Source organism: Megascapheus bottae, chromosome 29 (assembly GCF_031878675.1).
Source record: "Megascapheus bottae isolate mThoBot1 chromosome 29, mThoBot2.hap1, whole genome shotgun sequence".
In the NCBI taxonomy this organism is placed as follows: Eukaryota; Metazoa; Chordata; class Mammalia; order Rodentia; family Geomyidae; genus Megascapheus; species Megascapheus bottae.
Window position 1 is genome coordinate 9,273,414 of NC_143537.1, and position 16,216 is coordinate 9,289,629.

Consider the following 16,216-nt stretch of genomic DNA (forward strand, 5'->3'; position numbering starts at 1 on the left):
TTGAGCTCAGAGATGTCAAACACTAGAAAATTAAAAATAAGCCAGAGATGATAGATTATAAGACATTGCTATAATCCTGACCTTTGAAAGCTGCCAGCAGATTAGATTGTTCAAAATCATCTGGTACTGTAACCACATGTTGACTCAAAGAAAGGTTCTATAAAGGAAGAAAATAAGGGCAAAAGATGTTAAGAATTTCCATTTCAACATTAGGCATTCCACATACCATGCTAGAATATCATACCATACCCCATAATTAGAATATGTTAACTAAAAATGGACAAATAAAATGAAGTCCTGTTTTTGAATCATAAAATGAGGTATGGATTTTTCTCCTCGATTATTAAAACTTTTTTTTAGGTGATAGGATCGACCAATATGATGAAATTGCTAAAGTAGTGATTTGTGTGTGTGTGTGTGTGTGTGTGTGTGTGTGTGTGTGTGTGTGTGTGTTTTCCTTATGCTGGAACTCTGCATCAGCCATATACTCAGCTTGTTTGTTTATTTATTTATTTATTTATGGTCCTGCCTGGCACTCTACCACTTGAGCCACAGCTCTACTTTCAATTTGAGGGAATTACTTAGAAATAAACCCTCTCCTTGGATTTTCCTATCAGAGGTAGCTTGAATCCACAATCCCCAGATCTCAGCTCCGAGCAGCTAGGATTATAGAAGGCGTGATCAATCCTTCCCCATTCAGGTAGGGTGGGTGTGACTTACAGCAGTCCACAGTGCTTTAAATGGCCATGGCTCTAGTGGACTCAGACACTGGCAAGAGCTGGGAGCAGCCCGGTCAGTTCCATACCCGGCACCTCTGGACTCAACTTGGGGCTCCACTGTGAGTTTCTTGCTGTGTTGGAAAGAGCCTCTAGACTCCAGTCAAAGAATCCCAGGAGGAAACTCGAGATGGAGGTAAGCTGGTGGGATCCTAAATCCTAGGGAGATGGCTTGGTTTGATTTTAGAGCTGGAGTTTGACTTTGCTGTGAGGGGGGATGGTCTCAGGATTTTTATGAAGGGCTCAGGTCTTTTCCCTCTAGTTATTTTTGGGGGTCACTCAGATTTGGCTCAGGACAGCCTGAGTCACAGAGCCTCCCACTTACACAGCCTTACAAATAATGGAGAGTACAAAAGAAGGGGATATGGGAAGAAAGTGAGAGGGAGAGGGACGTCATTCACTGTAGATTGACCTGGTTTGACCTTGAGGCTCCTGACCTTTGCCTACTGCCACATCTGTGTATTATGGAAGAATAGTTGGAGTTTCTTGTATGGGTTGGGGTGAAATATACTTTATGTCAGTGCGAGTGTGTGTGTGTGTGTGTGTGTGTGTGTGTGTGTGTGTTTGTACTCTTCCATACAGGAGCTTGAATTCAGAGACTCACATTCTTGTGTAGCTGTTTTTCCTCAAGTCTGAGGCTCTACCACTTGTGCCACAGCCCCACGTCTGGCATTGAGCAATCAATTGCAGAAGAGTCTCATGCGCTTTTTCTCCTGGGCTGACTTTGGATGGTGATCCTCATACCCCAGCCTCCCCAGTAGACAGGATGACAAGCCAGAGCCCAGGGCCCCTGATTCACACTAGTTTCTTACCTCTTCATCACCAGCCTTGGCTTGAATTGTCCAGGGTCTAAAATCCATTGGTTTCCAGGGTTCATCTAGCATCTTAACTTCCTTAACACAAAGGAGCTAGGAAAGGGGACACTGACTTGGACACTTTCTTGGTCAAGAGACAGAAACTGAAGCTCCCCAATGTATTTTTGTGTTGCTACTGGGGCACTGTGTCTCAACAGGGTTTGTTGTTTCTTTTGAGATGTAATTTCACTGAAGGATTTTTAGTGGCTAATTGGCAGTAAGAGTCTCACTGACTTTCCTGTTGGGCTGGTTTCAGACCTTGATGCTCACATCCCAGCCTCCTGAGTACAGGGGTGATTCTTGGGCCCCTGATCCTCCGCTGGCTTAGCATATATGCAGAATGTCTAGAGAAGTCCTGAAAGGTTTTCATCGCCAGTGCTCTGACTTGACTAATCCTTTCATCAATGCACAGGTTGGTCACTGAGAAATCCTCTCTATGTGAATGACATGGAGGTTTTCCAGGCAATGCTGGGAATGGAACCCATACCTAGCTATGAGCTCTAGGTTTGAATGTTTCTGTCTTCTCTTTTAAATTAGGAAGAAATGGCTCAGACCAGTGCTACAAACAGCCAAAGTGCAATGGAGAGACAGGAAAATCAAGGAGCCCGATCGCACACAGGTACAATGTTTGCAGAGTCTTATCTCTACTAGAGAAATCCTGCTATGTATCCAACGTCCAGAGACTGACATGTGTATCCAAGATGGGGAAGGCTCCTGGAGTGAAAGCACTGAGCTGACCTCTGGGCTCTAGAGGCCTGGGTGGTATGAGATGCCCCAATGTGGGTGGGGTGCCTGTCCCAGCTGCCAATGTACCAGAAAAGCCCCATCTATTCTCTGATCTGCATATTTTTTTCTTCTTTTTTCTTTTTCTTTTTCTTTTTGTAGTACCTGGGGCTGCAACTCTTCCTGGGCGCTGGCCCGAGTCTACTGCTCTATCCCTGGGCTTGGGCACTGTCCCTGAGTACTTCAGCTCAAAGCTCCAGCCCTACCCTTGAGCCAAGCCCCATCTCCTCTTTTCTAAAGAGGAAAGAGTCTCAGGTCCTTTTGTGCCCGGGCTGGCTTTGAACCTTGATCCTCAGTTCTCAGCCTTCTGAGTAGCTAGGTTTACTGTCATGAGCCACCATGCCCGGCTAACGTGTATTTTTAAAATTACACTTGAACAGCATATCAATTTATCCCAGTGACTCTATATCCTAGGCTTCATGACTCAGATAGATGCTGAATCTGGCATGTCCACATGAAGGTGTTATCACCTGGGCCATGACTGTGGCCCACTGGTAGAGTGCTTGCCTAGCATTAACCAAGCCCTGGGTACTTTTCCTCCATACAACATACACAGAAAAAATTCTTGATGTGATTTGGAGCTGCAGTGTTAGAGCAGTACTCTTGATTAAGCTGAAGGACAGTACACATGACATGAGTTTATACCTCAGGACTGGAAAAAATAAATCCATCACCTACCACTAATTGAACCGCACCCTTGGATGGAAAGGAAGCATGAGGTAAAGGAAGAATCACCAGGGAGTTGATATCCAACGATATTCACGTTGTTTGGTTCTCTTCACAGGCCTCTTAGCTGCTCTGGGGACAGAGGAGGAAGTCCAGTCCTTCTTGCAAGAATGGGAGTTCCTGGAGCGCATCATGCACCTGGAAGAGAGCAAGAAGTATGAGATCATAGCCAGAAAAATTGCTCAGCGACTCAGGCAGAGAGGCATCCAGAAGAGCTGGCGAAAATGCAAGAAGATACTGATGCATCTGCAAGATTTGTATTGGACTGTTTTTGAAGCCAACCAGAACGCAAGCAGTGAACCATTGCCCTGCCCTTCTGGACAGGAGCCGCAGCCGATTTCAGGCCGTCAATTGACCCCTGAGGAAAACTCAGGTTTGTCTTCTATGAAGACATTTAGTGAATATCAGCTCATGGCCGACCTTCTCCTCCTGATCCCCACGGAGGAGCTCCTGATCCCCCAAAGCATTTGCTGGTCTGCAGGTTCCTCTCTCCTGACCTTGCCTCTCTTCCTATTCCTTGCATTTGGCCAGTCCCCAAGAATAACTAACGCCCAAGGTCTCTGCTGTGAATGGAGGGGTCCCCCAGGGCAGGCAGCTCTGGTGCATGAAGAACTCAGGACACAGAGGGGTGATGTGCTCCTGACCTGCCTGTCACTTCCTTCCTCAGGGTCTCTACGTGAAGAGGCTGTTGGCTTGGCAGCTCCTCTGGAGGAGCCTCAGATGTGTGGCGCTGCCCCTCAGGTCTCTCCAGAAGATCCTCAGTTATCTGCAAGACCACAGGACAACCCTGGGCATCCTTCCCGGGCAGTGCGACGGGTGAGCACTCCTGGATTCCTTGGCACCCCATGCTGTGTAGGCCTGGAGACCCCTCCCCCTGTCCCTGAGGTCCCCAAACACCCAGGGTTGGGGACCCCTCCACCTGTCCCTGATGTCCCCAAACACCCAGAGTTGGGGACACCTCCTGCTGTCTCTGAGGTCCCTAATCACCCAGGGCTGAGGGACTCTCCTGTTGTCTCTGGGGTCCCCGACCGTCCAGGGTTGGGGACCTCTCCACCTGTCCCTGAGGTCCCCAAACACCCAGGGTTGGGGACACCTCCTATTGTCTCTTGGGTCCCTGACCGCCCAAGGCTGAGGAACCCTCCTGCTGTCTCTGGGGTCCCCGACCGTCCAGGATTGGGGGCCCCTCCTGCTGTCTCTGGGGTCCCTGACCATCCAGGGCCGGGGACTCCTCTTGATATCTCTGGGGTCCCCGACCGTCCAAGGCTGAGGAACCCTCCTGCTGTCTCTGGGGTCCCCGACCGTCCAAGGCTGAGGAAACTTCTTGCTGTCTCTGGGGTCCTCGACCGTCCAAGGCTGAGGAACCCCTGTTCTGTTTCTGGGGACCCCAACCACCCAGGCTTGTGGAACGCTCCTGCTGTTTCTGGGGACCCCAACCACCCAGGCTTGTGGACCTCTGCTGCTGTCTCTGGGGACCCCAACCACCCAGGGTTGTGGACCTCTGCTGCTGTCTCTGGGGACCCCAACCACCCAGGGTTGTGGACCTCTCCTGCTGTCTCTGGGGTCCCCAACCACCCAGGCTTGTGGAACACTCCTGCTGTTTCTGGGGTCCCCAACCACCCAGGCTTTTGGACCTCTGCTGCTGTTTCTGGGGACCCCAACCACCCAGGTTTGTGGAACGCTCCTGGTGTCTCTGGAGACCCCAACCACCCATGCTTGTGGAACGCTCCTGCTGTTTCTGGGGACCCCAACCACCCAGGCTTGTGGAACACTCCTGCTGTCTCTGGAGACCCCAACCACCCATGCTTTTGGACCTCTCCTGCTGTTTCTGGGGACCCCAACCACCCAGGCTTGTGGAACACTCCTGCTGTTTCTGGGGACCCCAACCACCCATGCTTGTGGACCTCTCCTGCTGTTTCTGGGGACCCCAACCACCCAGGCTTTTGGACCTCTCCTGCTGTTTCTGGGGACCCCAACCACCCAGGCTTGTGGACCTCTGCTGCTGTCTCTGGGGTCCCCAACCACCCAGGCTTGTGGACCTCTGCTGCTGTCTCTGGGGACCCCAACCACCCAGGGTTGTGGACCTCAGCTGCTGTCTCTGGGGTCCCCAACCACCCAGGCTTTTGGACCTCTCCTGCTGTCTCTGGGGTCCCCAACCACCCAGGCTTTTGGACCTCTCCTGCTGTCTCTGGGGTCCCCAACCACCCAGGCTTGTGGAATGCTCCTGGTGTCTCTGGGGACCCCAACCACCCAGGCTTGTGGAACGCTCCTGCTGTTTCTCAGGTCCCCTACTACCCAACGTTTGGGACCCATCCCGCCTTTCCTGGAGTACCCTATGACTCACAGCTTCAGAACCCTCCCCATGTCCTCAGAAATAACCTACCACCCACAGCTAGGGACTCCTCCCACTGTCCCTGAGGTCCCCTACTCCCACCCTGTCCCTGGGTTAACCTACTGCCCAAAGCAGCTGATTTCTCCCTCTTCACCTGGGATTTTCTGCAGCCTTGGGAGAACACTTTTACCACTACCACTAAGATCCACAGCAACCTCAGGAGGGGGCTTCTCCCCCTTGTCCTTGGGGCCCCCAGCCCCCCTCAGGAGGCTTCTCTGCCCACTCTCCCTAAGGTCTCCAGCCAGTCACAGTAGAGGACTCATCTCCTGTCTCTGAGGTCCTCTGCCACGCTCAGGGGCCACCCCTCCCATTGTACCTGAAGTGTAATGTAATGTGGAAAAATGGGAACTGTATTATTGTAATGTGCAAAGTGTATTGTCATGGAATTGTGGGACTGCGGCTTTGAGCCCTTCCCTTCCCCCTGCTTCCCTCTGCCTCTGTTTACCCAGACTTATCACACGTTTCCCTGCCACACTAAGGCTGTATCTTGAGACATTCTTGTGCTCACAAGCAGATACATCCCAATTATAAAGTATGAGATTTATAGTGTGAAACCACCTGCCATTCTGATTGTGGTATGGTGGTATCTTAGGGTATGTTTTTATTTGTATTTCCTTTATCACCATGGATAATGCCTGCTCAATAAACTTTTAATATCCGGATTGTGTTCTGAGTGGTCTTAGAGTTTGATCGCCTCTCGACCCCCACTGCAACATGGCACCTACAGCATCTTCCTGTCTCTCCTGCCTAGCTGCTCATGAAGGATGCTTGGAACTGGGTGCTGGGGCTCAAGCCTGTAATCCCAGCTACTCACGCAGCTGAGATCTAAGTTCATGGCCTCAAAGCCAGCCGGAGCACTAAAGAACATGACTCTCATCTCCAATTAATCACTAGACAATGGCAAGTGGGGTTGTGGCTCATGGGTAGTGCCTTAGCTTTGAGCTGAAGAGCTCGGGGACATCGCCCAGGCCAAAAGTTCTAACCCCTTGACCTACAAAAAAGAAAGGAAGAAAGAAAGAAAGAAAGAAAGAAAGAAAGAAAGAAAGAAAGAAAGAAAGAAAAGAAAGAAAGAAAGGAAGGAAGGAAGGAAGGAAGAGGAAACTTGGGGCTGGATGCTAGTGGCTCAGGCTGGTAATGTTAGTTACTCAAGAGACTAAGATATGAAGATCATGGTTCCAAGCCATCCTGGCTGTCCAAGTCTGAAACTCTTGGCCAGTTCATTAGCAAAACAGGGAAGGACAACTGCATCCAAAGTAGTAGAGCACCAGTCTTGAATAAGCCACGCAAGACTGTGAAGCCCTGAGTTCAAGCCCCTGTTAAAAAAATAAAAATACAAAGACAAATTAAAAATAAAACAAGAAATAATGCAAAAGAAACAAGGGGGGGGGAAAAACCCCTGTGATCCTTGATAACTTTGTGACAGCACTGGGAATGGAGCCTCCTTCCCCAACAATGTCACACACACACACAGGTGTCTGCTCTCCTTGGAGCCCCTCATGCCTGCAGCAGTTGTCAGCTCTTCCCGCACCTCAGTGATATTACTAAAGACCATTGGAAAGGCCCCTAATCTGTCTGAAAATTATTTCATTCACTCTTGCCCCAAAGTCCAGGACAAACACAACAAAGACAAAGAAACCTGTCTTGGCTCAGAGATGTCAGTCCACGATTGAGAGGAACACAAGAGAACTGTAGACTTGATGTTTGGGTGGTCAGGACCCAGAGAAGGGAAGAAGGAAGGAGCCTGGGCATGGCCACAGTGCCCAAGGGAGAGCAGAAAAGGACACTGACTAGGTCATCAGGACAAAGCCCTCACCAGCCAGCCCATGACCTTGAGATGTCCTATGTGCAGGAATCTAGACCAACTCACAAAGGCCCTGAGCAGTCTGGCAGCACCTAGGAAGGTTTGCATTGCACAATGGGCTAAGGGGACCCCAGAGATGTATGTGAGAACAGTCACCCCCTCGGAGGGGGTACATATTGGAGGAATGGAGAGCTCATGAAGGCTGCCTGGATCCTTTGACTTGTTCTTGGCATTGATATGATTTACAGACTCTCCCGGTGGTACTCTCCTTTGATGCACTCTATTTACCAGGAAGTCGTCTTAATTTCTTCAATAAAGCTTTACACTTTTTTTCATTTTATTCTTTTAGACTACAGAGACAATGAACTGGATTTCAAATTTTCCTTTTTTCCACAGGAAAAGGAACACACTCCCTCTCCCCCCTACTTTCTCTTTCCGGCCATGCCAAGTTCTTCCCAATAATTCCATCTTATTAAGAATCCATGAGCCAGGAGCAGTAGCTCCCGCCTATAATCCTAGGTACTCAGGAGCCTGAGATCTGAGGATTGTGATTCAAAGGTAGCCTGGGCACTAAATTCCCTGAGGCTCTTATCTCCAATTCACCACTAGGGAACTGGAAGTGGCACCGGTAGGGCGGTGCCTTGAGCTGAAGCGCTCAGAGACAACGCCCAGGTCTAGAGTTCAAGCCCCATGATTTCAAAAGAAAAAAAAGTATCCATTTAACGATTAGCCCATTCACTAGGAAACAAATACCATACTGTATACTCTCACCTATTACTAGCTGAGGAGAGGAAGAAGTAGGGACTTATTAGGCAAATGGTACAAAGTTGGTTATTTAAGAGGAGTAAATTCTGGACAGCTAATATTCAACATGGTGACTATCACATTTGTGGGTTTTTTTGCTAGTCCTGGGCTTGAATTCAGGGCCTGAGCACTGTCCTTGGACTTTCTCAAGGCTAGGGCTCTATCACTTGAGCCTCAGTACCATTTCTGGCTTTTTTCTATGTATGTGGTACTGAGGAATTGAACCTGGGTCTTTGTGCATGCTAGGCAAGCACTCTACCCGTAGGCCAAACTCTGGCCTGATTATAACACTGTGGATAACAAACTTGTTTAGAAGGTAAATCAATGTCTACAAATACAAAATAATTCATATAGTAGGTTGTTTGGTTCTGATCATCTCACAATATATATATTCTAAAATCTATAGAATATTTAAGCAATAGTGGGATCTGAACTCAGGTTTTTGTGTTTATTTCTTAGGCATGAGTTGGAGCTACATCTCCAGCCATAAGCATACGTTATTTTTGTCAGTGATACTTTTTTTTAAGTTGGTCTTCAGTCTTGAACTCAGGGCTTGGGCACTGTCCCTGAGTTGTTTTTGCTCAAGACTAGTGCTCTACTACTTGGAGCCACAAGTCCACTTCTGCTTTTCTGGTGGTTATTTGGAGATGAGTCTTAGGTCTTTCTAGCCCAGGCTATGTTTGAATTTCAATCCTCCGATCTCAGCCTCCCAAGAAGCTAGGAAGGCTCAGTGATACTTCTATAAGGCTAGATTTGTACACTCATATTCTGAATGCTGGTTAAGAATATACAAAATAATGGTTTGAGATAATTGTTTCCCTCTCCCTTGATATTGAGCAATACAAAATTGTACATATAAAACTCAGTTATCTAAATTTAACTTTCCATAGTTGTACTGTCTTTGTTAATAGAGATAATATAAAGGCAGAACTTTGAAGATAATAGCAAACATTATTGAAAACATTCTGCTTAGATCATTCACTGAAGTCTTTGGAACACAGATTGAGAAGACATCCTTGCACTGATATAGACAATCTCAGTACAGCTGCTGGCAAAGCTGACCTTAATGGCCAAGAAAAAGAAAATCTAAGTTTAGAGTTCAAGCCTCTACCATCACCACCCCCCTCCCGGCAAAGGTGCTTTGGGATTCTCAGGGTGCTTCTTTCATAGTTTGGATTGGTAGTAATATAGCTTTGGGTCAAAAGACACAGGAAAAGAAGGGTTGCTATCCACCTTGAGTAAACTGTCTGGGATGCCAGTCAGGCCCATTATGAGTCACAATGCCATGGGTATTCATATGCTTGAGAGAAATTAGCTCATTGTTTCATCGTGAGAGCCTTGGCTGATATATCACTTTGAAACCTCGTATTTTATGAAAACCCTTTGGGCTTTCCCAAAAGATGGATTCAGCATATTTTCCTGTAATGACTAAGTAAAGTAAGTTGCTATGTGTTTTGTTGCAGGAGTTGAAGCAGTCTCTAGGACAGATGAAACACAAGATGTTTGATACAATCAACACCTGGGTTTGAATTTTGGTTCTAACACTTGAAAACTGCTATCTGGAGCAAGTATCCTATTATTAATTCTCTCCTAGGATTGTTTATGTTGTGTTTTGGGATTATGTCTATAAAGAAGTTAGCATATAATGAATAACTGATAGCAAAAGACAACCAAAATTCAAACTCAATACTGATAGGTAATTGTCAGTAATAAATATCTGACAACAGAGGTTATTACTTTGTGAGAGCAAAGGCTTATTTACACCTTTGTAAAGTTTATTTATAAACTTTTTTCCATATATTTTATTGTAATTAATAGAAGGGTTACATTATATTCACCAGATAGGAGGTGCATTACTTCACAAACACTGATATCCTTTCTCATGTCTTGGTCCCCTTTTCCCTCCCCCCCGCCCCTGTTATTTATAAACTTTTGTATGTATGTTGGTTGTGGGGCTTGAACTCTGAGACTGGGCACTGTCTCTGAGCTTTACACTTTAAGCCACAGTGCCACTTCTTTTTCTGGTGGTTAATTGGAGATGATTCCCTATGACTTTCCTGCCCAGTCTAGTTTGAACTGCAATCCCCAGATTTTGGCCTTCTGAGTAGGCTAGGATTGCAACCATAAGCCACCAGCCCCCGGCATAAACTTTTAATTTATACAATAATTTTTACTCTAGAATTCTTTTATAGATGTTTTGTATGTCAGTAGTTGAGAACATTTTTCTAGAATATATGTTGAGATATTCTTCTGGTTGCTTTTCAAAGTATATATTTCCCTCTGGTTGCTATAACATGTGGTTCAAGATTTTCTTAGACATGTTTTTGAGTAGAGATGAAGGTCCTGGATTAAGCATTGTTTATGGTAGTGGTGGTGAATTCTCAGAAATTTATTTTGCCTGTCCTGGGGCCTGGGCACTGTTGCTGCGCTCCTTTTGCTCAAGGGTAGCACTGTAACATTTGAGCCACAGCACCAAATCTGGCTTTTTCTATGATTAACTGGAGGTGAGCATCTCTGGGACAATCCTCAGATCTCAGCTCCCTGGGTACCTAGAATTGCAGATGTGAGCTACTGAGCAGATAATTTTAAAATTTATTATTCTTCAGTAGTCGTACAAATGGGGAAGAAGATAGGGAAATGTCAGAACTGAAAATGGTTTTTTGGGTTTTTTTTTTTTTTGAGTTAACCAAACCCCTTAATGGACTCACTCAAGATTCCACATATAATTCTTAGTCACATAAAATTAACCCACGAGGACAAATAATGGACAAATAATTCTTAGGAAAGCAGAGATCACACCAGGCAAGTGTCAATGAACCCCCCCTCCCCCCCCACACTTTTGTGTTATTCTTCTGATTTACTGTCTTGGAAACAAACCCCTCCTGAGCTTGTTTTGTGAGGCATCCTCTTTCTCCATCTTGGTCTGGCTGTACCCCCCCACTCCCCCCATCAGGTCTGACCACCTAGATCCGGTCGCCGTCCCTCCCTCCCCCGCTTCAGATCTGACACAGGGCCTTTGGGGACCGTCGCCTTGTTGGCTCTCAAAGTGCAGATCCAGGAAGAGACAATAGTTTTGAGACTAAAAGACAATGGGTCACGGAATGGCTCGGCTGAGGAGTGCCGCCGCACCCCAAATAACTAATTGTAAGCGGGGGGCAGACGCGTGCCACAGGAATTAAAAAAGAAAAAGAAAAAAAAATCTTTCAGGTTTCACTGACCCCATCAAGCCCCGGATTCCTCGAACTGCGCAGCCGCAATGCGGAGATCAGGCCACGCCCCTCCACACGTCATAGGAGCACGCCCTCCGCGAGCTGTGGGTGGGCGCGGGACTCTGTGACGTAAGCGCGTTCTCGCGGCGTGGGCGGAGCTAGAAGCCACCTTAGGGGGTTATAGGGCGACGGCGCAGCCGCCATTTTGTAGGGTGTTTGTCGCAGCGACTGGACTGGCACGACGGCGGTTTGGCGACATTTCTCGGCCAAAAGGCCTTTTGCTTTTGCGGAGGTAAGGCTTCCAGGCTGACGTGTTGGGTGAGGCGGCTGTCGAAGCTTTCTTTAGGTCTGGGAGCCAGGTCGTCGGTGGAACGCCCGGGTTCCGGTCTCTGGTCACTGAGGACTAAAGTGGCGGTTTCCGCGGCGGGGGGGGGTGGGGGGGAAGCACTGCCTCAGCTGTGACCTCAAATACCCCTTAAAGTCGCCCGGGCGTCGTGGTTCGGCCGCAGGCCCTGGCTGTGAGGGTCCCGGACGCGCGGTTCCGGGAGCTCTGGCCTGGCCTCACACTTCCGGTCGACTCGCTCGGCTCACGATTGGCGCGGCCTGCGGGCCTGGAGCGGCCGGGAGATCCCCGCGGGGCCGCTTTCCCCGGGCTGGCCGGGGTCCAGGGTCCCCGGGCCGCGCCATCCGGAACATCTGAGGCTCGCCCGAATCGAAACACCTTGGCCCTCGTCTCTGCGTGTGCGTGCGTGCGTGCCATCAGCCCTGGCCAAGGGCCCCGGGGGAGGTGGCGTGGAAACTGGACGAATCCAGGGTGGCTGACTTCACCTGGTGAAAAATAAAGGGCAGGTTCTCCCTTTTGTGGTAGACGTGTGGGGTGTGTGCGCGTGCGCATTTTACCGCAAAGGTGAGCCAGACCATAGTTGCAGACGACTGAGCGTGTCTGAGGGTTTAGCAATGTCTTGGGCTCTTCTCCACCCCTCCCACCCCCCCCCCACCAATCCCCACGCTGCCTAAGAAGCTGCATACTAAACTGGCAAGGCATTTTGCTCTTTGGTTAAAGCTGTCCTCCTCGGGTGGCTTGTGCTGCTGCTTTGACTCTACGGGCCTTCTTGTTCCTCATTTTTAAAATGCAAACTTTATGGAGTGTAAAAAGGTGGATGAGAAACCGATCCCTAATATGAACATATATGTGCGTGCCCATTGTGTCTCGTGTTTTTATTTAAAAAAAAATAGTGCTAGCACATGTGGGATTTAAACTAATTAGGTATCGCGATAATTTTAGGTAGTTTATCTTTGTGTGTGAAGAAGCGTTTTCTCGAAATTGGATTCAGGAATCTTCCCTTTGCCTCCTATGAAAGTATTTCTGAACATTGCCGGGAGCCAGGATGGTTTGAGGGAAGGAAGTACGTGAAGACCGGGACCAACAACTGAATGAAACTGTAAATAGTGAACCTGATGAGAGAAATATAGATCTTGAGCTGTCACAAGAAACTGCTTTATTTTAATGCTTGCTTATTAATAACTGATAATTTGAGAATTTTACCTTGTAAGAGGATGTGGTTGTGATAGACTGGTAGAAGTGTAAAAAGCAAAGCAATTGTAAATACCTTGCAAAACCTGTCTAGTGGATGATTATAATAATGACTCTTACTATTGGAAGCTGTAATTTTGCTTGTGGTTATTTAACAGCACATAAGGCGATGGGGATGAAGCTCAGTAATAGAGCTCATGCTTTATGACTTGAAGTTCTAGATCCAGTCCCCAGAACTGAGTGTATATATAACCAAGTTGAGATACCAATTTGAGTTACATTTTAGTAATTGAAGGATTGGGTTGGAAAATTTTCACTAGTGATCGAAAAAAAATTCTGGGAGCTTTTCTGAAGAAAGCTTTTTTTTTTTTTTTGCTTCCAAGTAAATTTGTAATATTTTACTCAAATAAGGGACAAGACAGGCCACATTAACAGGTTACCTAGTAGACATAGAATTTAAGTCAGCAAATGAATTAAACTTATAATATCTGAATGTTTGGGCTGAAGGCATAGCTCAGTGATAAAGTTCTCCTAGCCAGTAGTACTTCTGTCCCCAACACTGAAGGAAAAAAACACATCTGAAGTACAAAGCCTTACTGTTGATAACATCAGACCTTGATGGCATGATACATCTCTTAGGAAAAACCTCCCTAGAGAATTGAAGCTGCCTTCATTCAAAAGCTTTAATTCAGTTGAACTCGTTTAAATTTTTACTTAGTTTATTTGCTTATTTCTCCATGACCAAGGTTAACTAGATTGGTTTTGATCCATTTTAATCTATTCCAACTTCTTTGCTGAGTTGTGAAATTCTTTTTGCCATTTAAACTCCTGTTAGCAGAGTTTGGACTTCCTTGTTAGAAGTTTAACTGTTTTGGAAAAGCATTAAGGTAGGGAGCTAAATTGAGTGCAGATACTGAGTCTGGAAGGAGCCAGGCTGTATGTTGGAGGTTGTAGATGGAGTCTGGGAATTGTCACCACCATGGTCTGATTGGTGTCTCTGACATGCGGTAGTGTGTGAATCCTCCTGGGTTGCTTCTCCCCCCACCCCTCTCTCTTGCCAGTCTATCCTTGGATTTTCTCAAGGCTAGAACTCTACCACTTGAGCCTCAGCACTACTTCTGGCTTTTTTCTACATATGTGGTACCGAAGAATCGAACCCCAGGTCTTTTTGCATGCTAGGCAAGCACTCTACCACTAGGCCAAACTCTGGGCCTGGGTTGCTTTTCTCATAGATGCTCCCTGCCCCCCCTCTCCTCCCAGATCTACAACAATGAGATTTTACTTTTAAGAGTAACAGCCCAGGGGCGGGGAGCGTGGCCTAGTGGTAGAATTCTTGCCTAGCATGCACAAAGCCCTGGTTTGATTCCTCAGTACCACATACCCTCAATAACACATACACAGAAAAAGCCAGAAATGGTGCTGTGGCTCAAATGGTAGAATACTAGCCTTGAGAAAGTCCAAGGACAGTCCTGGTTTAAGCATCAGGACTGGCAAAGGAAAAAAAAAAAGTAACTGCCTAGGGGCAGTGTTGTGTTGGTGGCTCATTCCTATAATCCTAGCTACTGAGGAGATGAGATCTGAGAATGGAGATTCAAAGCCAGCACAGGCAGGAAAGAGTTCCAGAAAAGTTGGAAGTGGAGCTGTGGCTCAAGTGGTAAAGTGCTAGCCTTAGACACAAAAGCCCAAGGACAGTATCCAGGCCCTCAGTTTGTGTGTGTCTGCTCCAGGACACACACACATATTCTGCAGGATGACCAAAAAAATCAATTTCTGAGAATAAATGCCACCTTTTGGTCTCTCTGGTTTCACTATTGAATATAATTTCCTTTCCACTTCCTCTGTTATTTTCAAAGCTTGGATTCATTCTAGAGGAACTTTGTGTACAGTTTGAGAAAAAGAAGCATCATTAATGATTTTTTTTTTTGTGGGTCATGGGGCTTGCTACCACCCCGCCCCTTGAGTCTTACCCCACTTCCCATTTTCTAGTGGTTAATTGGAGATTAGAGCCGCCCAGTCTTTAGTGTCCTTTAGTGCCCAGGATGGCTTTGAATCAAGATCCTCAGATCTCAGCCTCCTGAGTAATTAGGATTACTGGAGTGAGCCACCCTGCCCAGCTTGAAAGCCTATTTTTTCATATATTTTTTATTGTAATTATTAGAAGGGTTACATTATATTCACCAGATAGAAGGTGCATTACTTCACAAATATTGATACCCTTTCTCATGTCTTGGTCCCCATTTCCCTCCCCACAGCCCCTCCCCTCATCTTGTTTTCCTCCCTTCCCTATCCACTTCAAATAACCAAATACACATATATACAATATATCAGATAACCAGGTGAAATACTGTAACAATATGAGATAACCATGGGACAGCAAAAGAGATGCGAGATAACATAGTACATTAAGGACAACAATCACTTATATGGCTTTTATTTCTATATCCTGGAGGTCCTTTCATTTAGTGTCATACTATATAGACTTATGTATCTAGGTGTTGCTCTATTGTAAACCTCTGCTAGGAGAGCCCAAGCTTTCTACTGGTTATGACAAATGAGGGAAACCATTGAGCCTATGTTCCTTTGAGTCTTGAAAGCCTATTTTTTAAACCAAAGTCATATTTAACCATATTAACCATATTAAACCCAAGTCCCATATTTGAGACACCCATTTGTCTTCACTTTCAGCTCACATGGTAACATTGTTAACATTTTAATGGAATGTCAATAACTAGAAAATGCATATAAATAATAGGTAACAGCAAAAAACTATGCTAAGTATTGTTATCTTTACTTTTAAAAACTTAAACAAGGTTATGAGTCTTACTTGAAGAGAGGAACCAACATGAGAATAAGAATTGAAAGAAAATATATGAAAGTCTCACAATATTAACTATTATTTAAGTACTAGGTTTGTGCTACTCAGGAGTCATTTGACAGTCTAGTAGGATAGTGCTTTGTATTTTGTGAAACATACCTAAAAGATAATAGAGCCTTTATAACCTCATATGCTGGATGTTTACATAATGTTTAATACATATAAAACAACTATCATTAGCCTTCACAGCTCACTTTCCCCCTGGTTAACAGATGCGGCATTCCAAACGAACTCACTGCCCTGATTGGGATAGCAGAGAAAGCTGGGGACATGAAAGCTACAGTGGAAGTCATAAACGGAAGAGGAGATCTCACAGTAGTACGCAGGAGAACCGGCACTGTAAACCATATCATCAGTTTAAAGACACCGATTGGTAAATTATTCTTCAGCATTTTTACCTAATAGTTTTAATGATTTGTCATTTTGCTTACATATCTTTCATCTGTCATGTTATTTTTAAGTATA

General features: G+C 46.2%; 1 protein-coding gene and 1 long non-coding RNA gene across 7 annotated transcripts in view; one reads left to right on the forward strand and one right to left on the reverse strand.

Moving 5' to 3' along the window:
• Nucleotides 1–11,751, reverse strand: LOC150044674 (uncharacterized). Its single transcript, XR_016533075.1, has 4 exons — nucleotides 11,352–11,751; nucleotides 3,092–3,277; nucleotides 1,589–1,684; nucleotides 1–157 (listed from the first exon to the last, which is right to left on the reverse strand). It is a non-coding gene; the product is annotated as an uncharacterized LOC150044674 (long non-coding RNA).
• The window catches only part of Clk4 (CDC like kinase 4), a 22,045-nt gene continuing 15,308 nt past the window's right edge, over nucleotides 9,480–16,216 (forward strand). For 2 of the 6 annotated variants that reach the window (XM_090320933.1, XM_090320939.1), the window contains exons 1-2: nucleotides 9,480–9,570; nucleotides 15,964–16,124. In XM_090320933.1, coding sequence (XP_090177059.1) covers nucleotides 15,964–16,124 — 161 coding nt within the window. In that variant the 5' untranslated portion in view covers nucleotides 9,480–9,570. Of the gene's footprint in view, nucleotides 9,571–11,543; nucleotides 11,635–11,978; nucleotides 12,084–12,103; nucleotides 12,250–15,963; nucleotides 16,125–16,216 lie in introns of those variants that run through there. The other 4 variants (XM_090320934.1, XM_090320937.1, XM_090320936.1 and 1 more) reach the window with 4 other exon arrangements.